This window comes from Monopterus albus, unplaced genomic scaffold (assembly GCF_001952655.1).
Source record: "Monopterus albus unplaced genomic scaffold, M_albus_1.0 scaffold3.1, whole genome shotgun sequence".
Taxonomy (NCBI): Eukaryota; Metazoa; Chordata; class Actinopteri; order Synbranchiformes; family Synbranchidae; genus Monopterus; species Monopterus albus.
In genome coordinates, this window is record NW_018127883.1 from 7,231,568 (window position 1) to 7,245,441 (window position 13,874).

General features: G+C 39.6%; 1 protein-coding gene across 15 annotated transcripts in view; it reads left to right on the plus strand.

Annotated features, from left to right (window-relative positions):
* Positions 1–2,136: 2,136 nt before the first annotated feature.
* The window catches only part of lrrfip2 (leucine rich repeat (in FLII) interacting protein 2), a 20,069-nt gene continuing 8,331 nt past the window's right edge, over positions 2,137–13,874 (plus strand). For 2 of the 15 annotated variants that reach the window (XM_020598068.1, XM_020598031.1), the window contains exons 1-10: positions 2,139–2,365; positions 3,694–3,854; positions 10,163–10,249; positions 10,656–10,715; positions 11,641–11,700; positions 11,838–11,876; positions 12,073–12,144; positions 12,878–12,925; positions 13,016–13,084; positions 13,322–13,411. In XM_020598068.1, coding sequence (XP_020453724.1) covers positions 3,765–3,854; positions 10,163–10,249; positions 10,656–10,715; positions 11,641–11,700; positions 11,838–11,876; positions 12,073–12,144; positions 12,878–12,925; positions 13,016–13,084; positions 13,322–13,411 — 615 coding nt within the window. In that variant the 5' untranslated portion in view covers positions 2,139–2,365; positions 3,694–3,764. Of the gene's footprint in view, positions 2,366–3,693; positions 3,855–10,162; positions 10,250–10,655; positions 10,716–11,640; positions 11,701–11,837; positions 11,877–12,072; positions 12,145–12,877; positions 12,926–13,015; positions 13,085–13,321; positions 13,412–13,874 lie in introns of all 15 variants that reach the window. The other 13 variants (XM_020598058.1, XM_020598076.1, XM_020598128.1 and 10 more) reach the window with 11 other exon arrangements.

Sequence of the window (13,874 nt, forward strand, 5' to 3'; positions counted from 1 at the left end):
GCTAGTTAAACCTAGCTGTGAAGTATACAATAATTCATCAGCAATTATAATACAATAATATGATAAACAGGAATATGAAATGTACCATTTTGCATAATGAGTACTTTTGCTTTAAGTAGTTAAATTATCTGTTGATGCTAATACTTTAGTAATTTTACTTAAGTAACATTTTGAATGCAAAACCTTTGCTTGTAACAAAGTATTTTTACACTGTTGTATTGCTACTTTTACGAAAGTAAAGGATCTGAGTACTTCTTCCCCCACTGTATGTAACCTACATTTGGATGACAGTCAGGTGATTCCTGTGCAGTTTGTACAGATCTTCTGAATAAAAAAACCTCCTTACAGGTGCTCTGCCAGCTAAAAACAAACTATGATTATACATAAAACATGGGCTTCTTGCATTACTGATTCCACTGATTCAGTGTAAATTTCAAAAAAAAAAAAGTTTTTGATTTTTCATTATCTGTTTTATGCCAGACTGTAATTGTATAATTTGTTGAATACTCTTTATGCCAAATAACTTTAAAGGGTTCAACATAATTAAAATAAATAGGACAATAGAGTCCTTGTGTAGCCATAACATCAGGGAATCGCCAGTCCATTCAGTATCCATGGTGTAACTGCATGCAGCCTGGCATGTCATGCAAACAAGAAGAAATCGTTATGTAATACTGCCATCTTGTGGACAAATATGGATCTATACAGTTTTTTGAAGCTATTTTTTATTTTAAACTATACAGACATTTTATAATTTTGTTTTTTTTTTTAAACTGGGTAAATTTGTGGTCTCTTCCAGAATGACAATATCCCCAACTATATGGCAAGAGGGGTCACTGAATGGTCTGATGAGTATAAAAATTATGTGAATCATGTTTTGGAAAAATGATGTTCATCCCTCCATAACTTTACAGGTGTAGTGGCACACAGGCCTGTATGTTTACATTATATTTTGTTTGTTTGATTATTATTTTGATTTATATGAAATAACTGACTGATTAATGAACTGACAAAACAATTTGTTTGGCACTGTATCTGAGTGTAGATGTCATTCTGCATGACTGATAAAGATTAATTAGATGAAGTTGTGAAATGCAACCATGAGCTTTGTTAGAATCTTGAGAAGCTGTTTACACTGTATTGTCTTCAAGTCTTCTGATTTAAGCTCATCAGCCTGAACTGAGAACCATCTCTGTCTCTGGTGAAAACAACAACTGACTACATCTACACTTTTATCATCATTAACAACAACAACAACAACAACTGCTGTATCAGAATGAACTACAACTCTGAAACTATGATAATGTTTCCAGTTGAACTCCAACTGAAGTGTGACTGCTACCGTTGTTTCTGCTCCTAAATCTGCTCTGAGCTGAAATGGACAGATGAAGCAACCAGGTACCAGTTTACCAGGAGACATTTTTGGCCAGCTTAGCTTGTCCTATTATTTTTTCATATTGTGTCTAAAGGGTCAGTAAAGTCTATTAATTCTCAAAGAATCAGACTGATTTTCATAGGTCAGTGTGTCACAAGTTTAATCATTTAAGCCAAACTGAACTCCACACAAACTCACCCACTTTAAATTATCTATTATATAGAAATGTGTTTTGTGTATTCACTTATTTAGAAAAATGACCTGGAAAAAAGAAAAAAACCATCAATAGTGTAAAACCAAATTTCTGGTGTGACTTGTGATTAATGACAGTGGTATCTAGATGACTAGTTTATAATTGGTCAGCTAGGTCTACCGAGACTGTGTTCGTACAGAATATGTTAATGATTTAGTTATCAGTGTTTAAAAAAATATATAAATCATACATACTTACTTTAAACACCCTGGTGTGTATGCATTTATATTTGAATATGGGTCCAATGTTAACAAACTACTAGAAGCAATAAATTGCGCATTACAGTAGGATACTAATAGGGTAACAATAATACAAGCAGTTGCGTTATTACTTATTTAAACATTTTCCATGCTGCCAGCTCTTAATGGGTGAACAATGGAAAGCCACTTTGTGTATAGTTATTCAGGACTATTACTGTAAGTATCATTCAGTGGAAAACCACTCTACTACATGGGGATAACAGTCGATTTTTTTATGTGTCTGACGGTCCCTGAAGGCAGCATCACGCCCTAATTTTTTTCCAACATCCGGGACCTTTGGAGCAAATCAGTGTGTGGAAACTGGGAAAGGAGGATAGTGGACAGCGGTGGAAAGGCGGACTGATGACAGCTGTCAGTGTGGGCAGAAATACCAATTTCTGAAGAGAATACGAATGGTTGTTCCCTAAAGCACCGGGAGAAAAACGACAGCATTTTGGCAGAATTTCGTGTCGCAACGGTAACATTATATTTTTTGAGGTGAGAAATATGACGGGAAGGGTCAGTGCCAGTTTACCGTTTCTCAGGAGAGTCGAAGTTAGCCCCGCTGGCTAACTAAGCTAACTACCCAACTAAACGGGTCCGTTAGCATTGCCTCCCAGGGATTTATCTTCGGTATTGGGGTCCACTGGCATGGGAAGGCCATGTCTGAATAGTTATCGTTTTTTGTAGACCGTTAGCTTTAGTAGAAGCACAGTAAGAACCTAGGAGGGTAACTTTTTAAATGAAAATTTCGGGAGGACAAAATGCTAGTTAGCATTCCTAGTTAGCTTATCGATAAACTGGCTAACCTTAATCAACGTTAATGTTAATATTGATAACTAGCGTTAGGTTTAGTTAACGCTAACAGGGCTGTGTATTGGTGTAACTCTAACTTTAACCGAGCTAAGGTAACGTTAGTTACTGTCCCCTTTCCCAAATGGACAGGGTATGGGGACATTAATGTTAGCCATGTTAGTTGATAGAATAGAACACTGTTAATGTTTCAGTAACGTAGCGTTAGTTGTAGTTGGATGATTAAGGTCAGCTAATATTAGCTTGTCATTCTGTTGTCATTTGATATGGGATTATCCGAGTTCATTAATTTGCAAGGGTTTCTCAAGTGATCACACTGGTAATTTTGAATTGTGGATCCACGGGGTTTAGGTCCTCAAACGTCTGCAAGCAGTGCTCATGCCTCCCTTAGGTCCTCCTGACTCAGCCGGTTAATAGGCAAGGCGTTTACTTGTCCGTAGATACAGTTACACCGATCTCTTGTCTTATTGGGCTTTTCCCATTATAAGAACCTAGAACCTACCTGTCAACTTTGATGTTGCCTTGATGTCGTCAAACACTCCATGGTGTTGCTGATGAGGGATACTGTTCACTAGCTGTGAACAATCTTTGGTTCAGATCAGTTTCAAATGCAAAATTAATATGATCGTTATCCTCTAGAGCACTTTACCTGTTCTTCATTGTAATGTTATGTTTAACAGGGTTTCATTGTTCTTGCTTGTCACATTAAAGCTGGGTCATGTCAGCAACAACGGTTTAGCAAAGCTCTTGTGGGTGCTATACATGAGTGAGTGACTGTTTTTGCAGGAATAGAGGCAAGAGATAGGCCATGTATGGGTTGCTAGTGAGATTACAGTGCATAAGTTCAGAGAGAGTAGAGTAATATGTAGTTGCATTAGGCAACCCAAATGCATATGTCAAAGTAAGCTGAATGTAACCTGGATGACTGAGAATCTGCACAGACATATGTCAGAGTACTGTAACATCTGGCTTTGTTGCAGTAATGTTCTTGTGCATCTTCTCTTTTCCTCTAGGTACTTGCATACAGTCCTGTGTATTTTCTGGCCTAATAAATCACAGGTGGAGCAACAGTCACAGAGACAGCATGGGGACACAGGGCTCTGGAAGAAAGCGTGCCCCTTTGAAAGATCGGTTCTCAGCAGAGGATGAGGCCTTGAGTAGCATTGCCCGGGAGGTAAGTTCATACCCCATGACATGCACCCTGTTTATCTATTTTGGGCCATATAGTGATGAACCGGGCCTCTATTCATGCAATGCTGAATTAATGCTAATGGGATTTTGTCCTGTTCAAATGTTATTTTTCCTTGTCCAGATAATGGGCCCCTCAAGGATAGAGATAGGTAGATGATTGATTTGTCAGTCTCACATGTTGTTAATTTGTCCACTGGCATCATCACATTTTAAATGAAGGGAACACAAGTAGACTGTTGAAACCATTACCAGCTCTTATATGATTGTCTGACACTGCACTATTCCTAAAATAGACCATTTAAACTAAAATGTATCGATAAAACAATGATAACGGTGCATTTACCAAAGCAACTTTCACATTACTTGCTCAATTCCCTGACCATGCAGCTGATGTCAGAATGGTCAGATCACGTGGGCTTGTTTCACTGTCTCACTTCTCTGTACAAGCACATATTACCTGTCATCATCACTCAGTGTTGGCCCCTCACTGACCAGTAAAAGTAAACGTAGAGAAGAGCAATAACAGCGAAGATGTCACTGGAGAGACGAGGATGCTTCAGGTTTATTGGACATTTATAGAGAAGCTTCTGATAAAGCCAAACTGGAAGGAACATATTGTAACTGAGCAGTTTTTGATTGAATTGCATAGCTTTACTATAGCACAAATAATGTTATTAATGACATGAATGTGAACCATCAACAAAGATTGACATTGAGAATTAAAATCTGTGATGTGAATATGGCTTAAGATTTTACATATTTGATAAATCAAGTGAAAATGGGACAGGGCTTGGTGTCTCTCAGTTATACCAGTTAGAATTTGACATATTTGTAAACTTACTGTTTTGTGTTGTATTAGCAATAAGCAGAGCATTCTACTGGATAAAGACAGAGTGCAGTGCATCATACTCAGAAAACCATGCCCGCTTCCACTGTTGGGTGTTGCATGGGGGCTAAGATGTGAGGCAGCAACAGGGAAACAGGGATCCTGACACTCAGTTTGTGTGTATCATGCATCTTGGTATGTTTGCATGTGCCTGTAGTTAGCTACAGTAGCTTACCAGCTCATAGCATGAGGGAGGAAAATTAGCATTATAATGCATTTATTTCCAGAATAGATCTAAAGGGAAGTTTGGGTGCAGTTGATGACTAAAATGATTATGGGACAAGTTAGCTGTTATAATGTTTTGCAAGCTATGCACGTTCTTCCTGACAATTCCTCACATTTGTCCTCTTAAATATTTGTTTTGTTTTTTGCCACCTTTTAAAACTGTACATCTGGGATCTTTGCCTTGCTGGTAGTGCATCCTACCACACTGCACCTTTTTAGGCATTTTCAGTTTTTTGTAAAAAGACCGAATTGTCAAAGAAGCACCTTCACTCAATACAAAGTTCATGGAGCAAGATGAAAAGATGAATAGTCCCCAACCCTACACCCCTGACATGAAATTAGGTAGATTACCTTTAATGTGCATGTAGCCTAATTTGACTTCTGTCAGTAATCACTGATGCATCATTGCCTTTACCTTCTTTCTAATTGTAAAGATGATATACAGACTATATTTAAAGATGGATGACATGACAGCTTTGCAGAAGTGAAGCAGCCACCAGTTGATTGTCCCCAGTGGCTGGTTGCAGTATAGGTCATAAACCCTGGCCCCTTTCAAAATTAAATCAAATACATTTTCCCCAAAGGTTATTTCTTTTGTTTTAAGTAGACATTGTCACACTAATTTATGTACAAGTATTTAGCTTAAAGACATGTTGCTTTGACAACAACACCAAATAAAGCAACATCAACCAAATCAGCCTATTTTAGTCATCTTTTCAAAGAATATTGGAATTTGGCTTAGATTTTAATACGGAGTGAAATAGAACAGCAGATGATGTGTCATGTGTCAAACTGTAGGCTTGCATACAGAGTTCTCTGTTTAATGCCCAGTTGATTAATCAACCAGGGACAGAGGTATAGTAAAATGTTATGCAACCAATGATGTTGACTTGAAGTGTGGTGGCCACAGTCGTGTCTGCAAATGAGCCTCTGAAGCATGGGGATATTTAGCTTTTGCTAATCAGTTTGTTTCAGCCCAAGCGAGTGGAGACAGCTGGGTTGGAATACAGAGAAACTGAATTGACGTAGAGTGTTTTCATTTGGGGGGAAAAAACACAAGCAGAGGAGAGAAGCTGCCTGGCCTGTAACAACATGCCCAGGGATTATTCCAGTTTGTTCCACCGCATTTTTTTTGCCCGTTTTCGGTATGCAGCAACTAAAAACATGAAACACAAAGATCATTTTCAGTTTTCAAGCTTTTGTGTGTTTTGTAGGTATAGATAGCTACATTGTCTGCAGATATCAATTGATTTCATATTTTTACAAGTAGAAATGTAAAACTGGATAAATCATCTTTTCATAAATGTTTGCCTGGGTCATTGTAAGAATGTTTCATCTGTGCTCTTTGAAAGCTGTGCAGTGCCTAATCCTTGAACACTAAGCACAGGCCTCCATTTGCTCTCTTTATAGTCATGCAGGCTGATCATAGAAACATGAGTCATCTGATCCTCCCAGTCAGGTCCTAAATCTGAATCTCTTTGTGGGGCAAACCAGAGATTAGAGCAACTGTGCAGGGAGTGCAAGTGGTCAGTGTCTAAATTGCAGCCTCTGTCTTGTGCTGGTTGTGCCTGCTTAAGAAAAGTTACGGCCTGCCTGCCTGCCCGTGCTTGGTACTAATCACTACAGAGAATGACTGTGAATTTGAGCTTGCACTGTCATCCAACCTCTTGTATTACCAGGCGTGCAGTCAGTCCCTTTTGATTACCAGCAGCTTGCTTACAAATCCAACAGTGGGCAAGTGCTACATGATCTAATACCTGTTGTTCCTCAGATTAGGCTCTAAAGGAGCTCATGGTACTTCAGCAAGGCAGTCACTTTCCTCAGTGTACAGAGGTAATGTATTAATGTGGAAGCTTAAGTTCATAGTCCATACAGTTTCATCTGTGATACTAATGGGTCACTGTTGTAAAGGAAAGTTTTGTACTTTCTCTTTCCATTCTCACTTGGAATACTGTTCAGACTGCAGAGAACAAACATATTACAGTGTGTGTTAGCAGCTGATGGACAGGGACTCACTTTGATCCAAATTCATCCTCTGATAATGTATGCTTTTTAACAGTTGTATCAGTATATTTAATACACATTAAGTTAATTTCTCATTAATTTAATTAAATTAAAACTCCAAAATGGTAATTTGTAATATAGTTTACAAGGATAAAAATAGAGGAAAGTATAAATTCTCTGCAGATCTTTGTAGCTACCTTAACTGGGGTATTACCTGGTATTTATCATATTCTCAGTGACTTTCTGAATGATCTAGGTGATGTCATGTGGATTGCTGGACTCTTATCGTCCAGAGTGCTAGAGGTGAACCACCTCTGCTCAGGTTACCCACCCAGCCACGTGATGTGGGCTGGATGGGTCAGGCTATAGATAGGACACAGACAGAGAGCTCAGCTGAGCTGCTGTGCAGAGCAGGCCATACTGTCAGACAGCTCAACAGGTGCAGAGCACAGGGCCAGCTCTCTCTTTCTTTCTCATTCATGCTTTCTCCTTATCCACTCACAACTTTACTTCCCTTTTCACCTTTTACAAAGCATGTTTCATTGTAGGACCATACATTTATTCTAAAATCATGTTGAGCAACCAAGGAAATGGTTAGAGACTTGTCCCTCACGGCATGTTACTTATGCAAAACATGTTTAACCGTAAATGTTCTTGGGTTTTGGTTTGGTTTTTATGCAGCTTTGGAAAGGACATCTTATATATTAAACTTATTCACCCACAAAACCCTTTGGAAATATTCCTTTGTTCACATTTATTAGAGATCAGAAATGTATATTTTCATGCAATTGTCATCAGTTGTAATTATTGTACCTCACTCATCACCTCAACTGTCCCCATCCAGGGTCATGGTTTGCATGCATTATCTGTGTTGGGATTTTAAGATAAGCTATCTTATCAGGATGAAACAAGTTGGTTATTGTACTCCTATTCATCTCAAACTACAGCATAACTAAATACGGGTTTCTTTCTACTGTTGAGCTGTAAGTCTCAGCCACAAGTGTGTTTTTTGTTTTGTGTAGCAGTTTGTGGTCATGGTTTTGGGGCTCACTAGATTTTAAGAAGTCACACCACACTAGATGTACAGTTAAAAAGAACCTGTGTTTTTGCTGGTTTTTCAACATTACTATAAAATAGCATTTGTTCACTCCAGGCTCTAACTGAAACAGGAGTGGTCTATACCCACAAGCCTTCTATTCTGGCAGTGCAGATAAGAAATTGCTGGAATGCTGACAGTGTGTGTCTGCAATGAGATACTGTGTGCACACACACACACACCACACACAGTATTTATGGACTGTATTTTGGTTCAAGATAAAGAGCTATACTCCATGAGCAAGTGTGCCAGTCTTTGCTGGTGAGATGTTTTAGTTCTGAGCATGTATGGTATGTAAATGGTAAGATGGGCACAAAGGAGTAGTCGTCCACACAATCACCTGTGTGACTCCTCAGGACTGCGTAGGGGTCGCTCCTTCTGCTGACATACTCTGTAAAATTAACTCCTGTTCACATTCTGGGGGCAAAATTGTATGGTGATTCTTCTGACTGTCCCCCAGAGGAGAGTCTAGTGGGTTAAGTTTAGTTTTGATGTTAACTTGTTTGTGTGTCACAAGGTTCAACGACTCAGAGATTGTGAAATTGCCTCCATGTTTACTGACTGAGGAGACCCACACTATTGTGACTTGTTTCCTCTTGATACTGTTCTCTGGCAGTTTGTTTGTGTGCTGTTGGCATCTCCCCCATGAGGGCTTTAAATTAGCCCTTGCAAAACTGATGGTTAGCGCATTGTGTTGGTGATGAGGCGTCCCAAACAATCATTCTGGACCACTGAGCTCACAGGGGAAATGGGGCAGCTAGGGCACACCGTACAGGATGTTGTTTTATGTGAGAGGAGAAATCAGCCAGTATTAACTGTTACTGATATTATTCTTACATAAGCTTATAGGATGAACAAACATTTGATAGGACCAGATATGTACTGAGTGGAATACCTCACTAAATTTGTCCATGAATAAAGTATGTAATTGAGTCAGTCACTCTAAACTACCTCGCATACACACTCTTGAAGATGTTGTTTGCAGTGCTGTTGAATTATATTTTGATATACTAATGTTTCTGTTATTTTGTCCACCCTATTTATGACAATGAGGGTATGCTAAATAACAGAAAGGCCCTTCTGTATAATGCAGTACAGTTCAGCACCAAGGACTACGTCCTCTAAAATGATCACACAGTTGAATCAGCACTTCTCTAAGATGTCTGAACAACAAAAACTAAATATCACCTTCCAAAGGGAGTATTTATTTTAGGACTGTTGAAAAGAGGTTGGTTAATGTGGTTACAACTAGGGGAAGAAGTTTCATGCTCTTAGGCCTTGACAACCACCCTTAAAGGATAAGGCACGGCATTCTATATATTAATCGTATTTTAAACACTCCTCATACAGAGACTAAAACTAATCATGATTTTACTCACTGTTAATGACTTCCAGTTGGTCAGTCCTGGATTAGATTGTTCGCCTTTGCCGCAGACCTTCGTTGTTGTTCAACAACTGTTAAAAACACATCAGAGAAACACACCGCTGGACTGGGTGACATGTTTCCTCATTATGAAACACAATACCCTCTTTTTTTTTTTAAATGTTTCCCCAAAGGCTCAGAACGGCCCCAACATTTTCCAGCATCTGAAGTAAGCAAGAGTCCCATGCTCATGCACAAGATCTCTGGAAGTTCTTAGGAAACATGCAGGTATGGGGTTATGTAATGAAGAAACATGTCTCCCAGTGCAGTGCTGTGTTTCCCTGATGTTTTTTTAATCGTTTTTGAACAACAGTGGAGGTCTGCGGCACAGACAAATAAGTTAATCCAGGACTGGCAGACATTAACAGTGAGTAGAGGCAAATCGTTGGTAATTGTAGGCTCTGTATGGGGAGTGTTGGAAATACTGTTAAAATAGAAAATGACCAGCCTTGTTCTTTTAAGCAGCTGTGGAGAAATGAAATCAGCCACTGTGTACTTGTTGCAGTGTCTCCTTTCTTTACAGGAAATGGATGACTTGAGAACCCAAACATACTCATGTAAATTTTACTGTGTGATTGTTTTTTGGACAAATCCATCACCCTTGCAGTGTTTTTTTCCATTCATGGCTAACAAGTGTGTTCATGCTATGTTTCACAGGCGGAGGCGAGGCTGGCAGCAAAGAGGGCAGCTCGAGCAGAGGCCAGGGATATTCGAATGAGGGAACTTGAACGACAGCAGAAAGAGGTATCTAATGCATAGCAGATTGGCAAAGATTATTCACCCCATTGAGGCTCATAATGGCCGCTCCCAACACAGATCAGCTGTAGATCATTGATATTGGCCTTACTTTCTTTCCTGTTTTTTCTCTTTATACATAAGCTCTTTCTAGTTAATGATAGTAACTGCCCCAGTGTTTAGAAGATGCATCCATAGACACAGGTGCTGAGGAGCTCTATGACTTTATGCCTTGACATACATTTTTTGATTAATCTGTCATTTCATAGACACTGGGGGAAAAAGAAAGTACTGGGCGTCTACAGAAGAAACCAAAATTTCTATTTGTGGAGTAAATGTCACCCAGTTTTTACTTTTCAGCAGTTTTTTGAGTGAAGTATGATTGTTTTTCTTGGTTCTTCCTCCCTCTGTCCAGCTCTCTTACCACTCATCCAGCAGTAGCAACAGAAAATGGGGTCAGATCCACCAGTGGATGGTAGGCGAGCCAGAGAGAGAGTGTGGCAGCCTCTCAATCCACTAACACAGCCTGTTGTGTGGGATTGATCCCCAGTCAACCCTGACCATTTAGCTACACTTGACTCACACACTAAAGTGTACCTCACTGCGGAAATATGCCTTACCAGTGTATTTGCTTTGGAGACTGTGTAGTCTGTGACTGTGTAGAGCAGGCTTTGGCCTTTGAATTTATTTATGGTGAGTGAGTCTGCATGCAGGAAGGTGATTTGGAGGTTCAGCTATACTCCTCTAAACCACCAGCTATTTCAGAAATGATGGATGGTTTTGAATATTGATGAACTGCTTTTGCATGAATGTATGTGTATTGGGGATGAGCAATGATTTTCAAATAGTCATTAAATCAAAAAGATTTTTTTGAATATTTCATGTGACTATGGTTTTGTCTTTAAAAACAAAAGCCACTGTTTTCCCTTGCTTTTATCAGTGCTTGGAAATAATGCAATAATGAGGTCAGTATATCGTTTGACTACAGCACCAAATACAAGCAGCATAAACATGTAGACACTTCAGCCATCAAAAAGTTCAAGACGTTGTTTGGCACAGTCATTTGATGAGTGTTAAAAAAGGTTTCTCTGACCACGCATACATGGACAGCGCTTATTTGATCTTTGAATAATTGTTGAATAGTTCCCAGTGAATATCAAATAGGATTTTAGCTTGAAATGCTCATCCCTAGTTGGTATGTCGAGGTGCTAAAGAGAAGGAGAGAATTTGTGTCTTTTTAACAGAACACGAGACAAAAATGTGCATATAGCTGACAGTTGTTTTGCATGGTTTGGACTTTGTATAGCAACTGCTGAGCATTGCAGTGCCTTTATCCACCCTGTGGCTGAGCTTCTCTACTTCTCTGTATAATTCTTACCAACTTTCCTTCCTGACTCTAGGCTGACGCAGAAAAAGCCAGAGCCTCTAGTAATAGTAGATCCAGCAGCCGTCATCGCCGGGTCTGTATCTCCCTGACACACGTCCTCTTTGTCTGTTCATATTTCCTTTCTTCTCATTTAATCCTGCAGTTAATCTCTCAACACTCATGTACTTGTCTGTCTGCTTTTCTGCTGTGACTCTGTTTCTACATCAACAGGGGCTGGATGATGATGTCATGTCAGTCTGCAGCCACAGGGTGTGTACATAATATATATCCCGTCAGTTGTACGAAGTCTGTGCTATCATAGGTGCTCACTGATGTGTGAAAGCCATTGTTTTTAAATAAATACAGTTGGGTGAAATACTTTTATTTGATTGAAACACAACATACTTTACTTGTCCTAGAGAAGATTTATCTTAATGTTTGCCTTTGTCTGTTTCCTTCTTTGAAGTCAACTTCATCAGCAGCACGTGACTTGGGCTCTGGCAGAAGTCAATCCAGTTTCCGTAGAAAAGATGCATTGGTGCGTTGTCTGTGCGCGTGCATGTGAGAGCATAATGTACTGCACATTTGTGTGGAGTTTGGAAGCAGGTTGAATACCTGGGTTTTCAGTATGTAACTGAAGGTTAGATCTGGCTAAGAAGAGCTGACTTGTATTCCAAAGGAAGTGCTCAATGATAACCAGCTGTTTTCACAATCCAGGTTTTCTTCCATCCTATGAGTCTCTCTCATCTACTTCTGCTCCAGTTTTTTTGTATCAGAGATTAGTATGCGTCAGATTAAGTTATAGCTGGAAGGAGACAGTAGTGAGAAGACTGTTGGAGATGTTTCACTTTCCACACTGAATTTCTTCCCTGTCATTCTTAAATGTGGTGGTGTATGATTCTGATAGACTGACACTAACATTTGATTCAGTATGGCCACAGAAACGCATAGTCAAGTTTAATTGGGGTACAGAGGTGCTGAGAGTCTCCCTTTGTATCCAAAGATACAAAATAGTTCACCTTTAGGTTGACGCTGCTGCACTTTTCCAACATATTTTGGGCACAGTGCCACTGCCAGATGTTTTTGTTCCTTCGCTATGAGCTTGGCAAGGTGTAGAAAAATAAATGGTTTGCTTTGTCAGCTGCTGTATTTGAAGGCTTAACCTACTGAACTGTCTACAGTCAGTGGGACACTAGACAGTAAAAGCTAACAGCTGTTGATGTTTTAGGCTTCTTCTGATCATAACTCTTATGACTCCTGTCTCTCTTCAGTCTGATGGCCTCTCAACTAGCTCCACCCTCAAGACGTCCCGCTCCACTGTATGTAACTGTGTTGGTAGGCCATTCATCACGGCGTCACTGTGTTTCTTCTAGTCCTTTGTCTTATTTTTGCTTTTTCTGGCTGAACAGAGTTCTGTGTACAATGACCTGCATGGTCGTAAAAAGACTTCATCCAGCTCCTCGAAGAAGGACCTGCTGGTCAGTTTACTCTCTGTTGGTGTGTCTGCTGTAAGCTCAAGTATAGAGGCAGTGTAGACTTGCTTTTTATCGACTTTAGCCCTGATAAGACTTACTGTTGCCTTGTGAAGTGTCGCATAGTATTTACCAGTGCCATATTGAATGTTTCCGAAATAGGTATGAGTCAGACACTTGACGATAAGATTTGTTTTGTCAGTGTTTATTTGAGGTTTATTTGTTGTGTTGTTACCCTTCCAGACTGGGCTGTACCATGATCAAAGGAAGTACACCAGCCTAACGAAGACCAACGCACTGCGTCTGCCCTCCACTTCCACCTATCAGCCTCGGGTTGGTCGTCCTCTGAGTGCTGTGCAACTTTTAGCCCTTTTGTACAAATCAGAAGAAGCTGTATACTGCTATATGCGTGGTCTAGTTTATGGGACATTTATATTTTTAACATAGTTATATAATTGCCATTGGGGTATTTTTGTTTGAGTGTCATAAAAACATTGCAGCAAAGAGAGAAACATGGTTTTGTAGCTTGTGTAGCTGATGTTCTCTTGTATGTCAGAAAGCCTAAGCTTGACTTTCAGACTGACATTTGTTTGCTCTAGAACAGTTCTTCTAATCATTTGAATTTATGTAAATCACTTGACTGACAAAGGCGGTGCTCCGCCAGTATTAAAACAGGCAACAGGGATAGTATCATCTCACCTGACTTTTCCACTCAACACTTTAAGCTGATGGGGCCACCAAGTTAGAGGGTCAGCAAAGCATCCATCTTGTTTCCACTTACTGCAGCTCTTTAGTC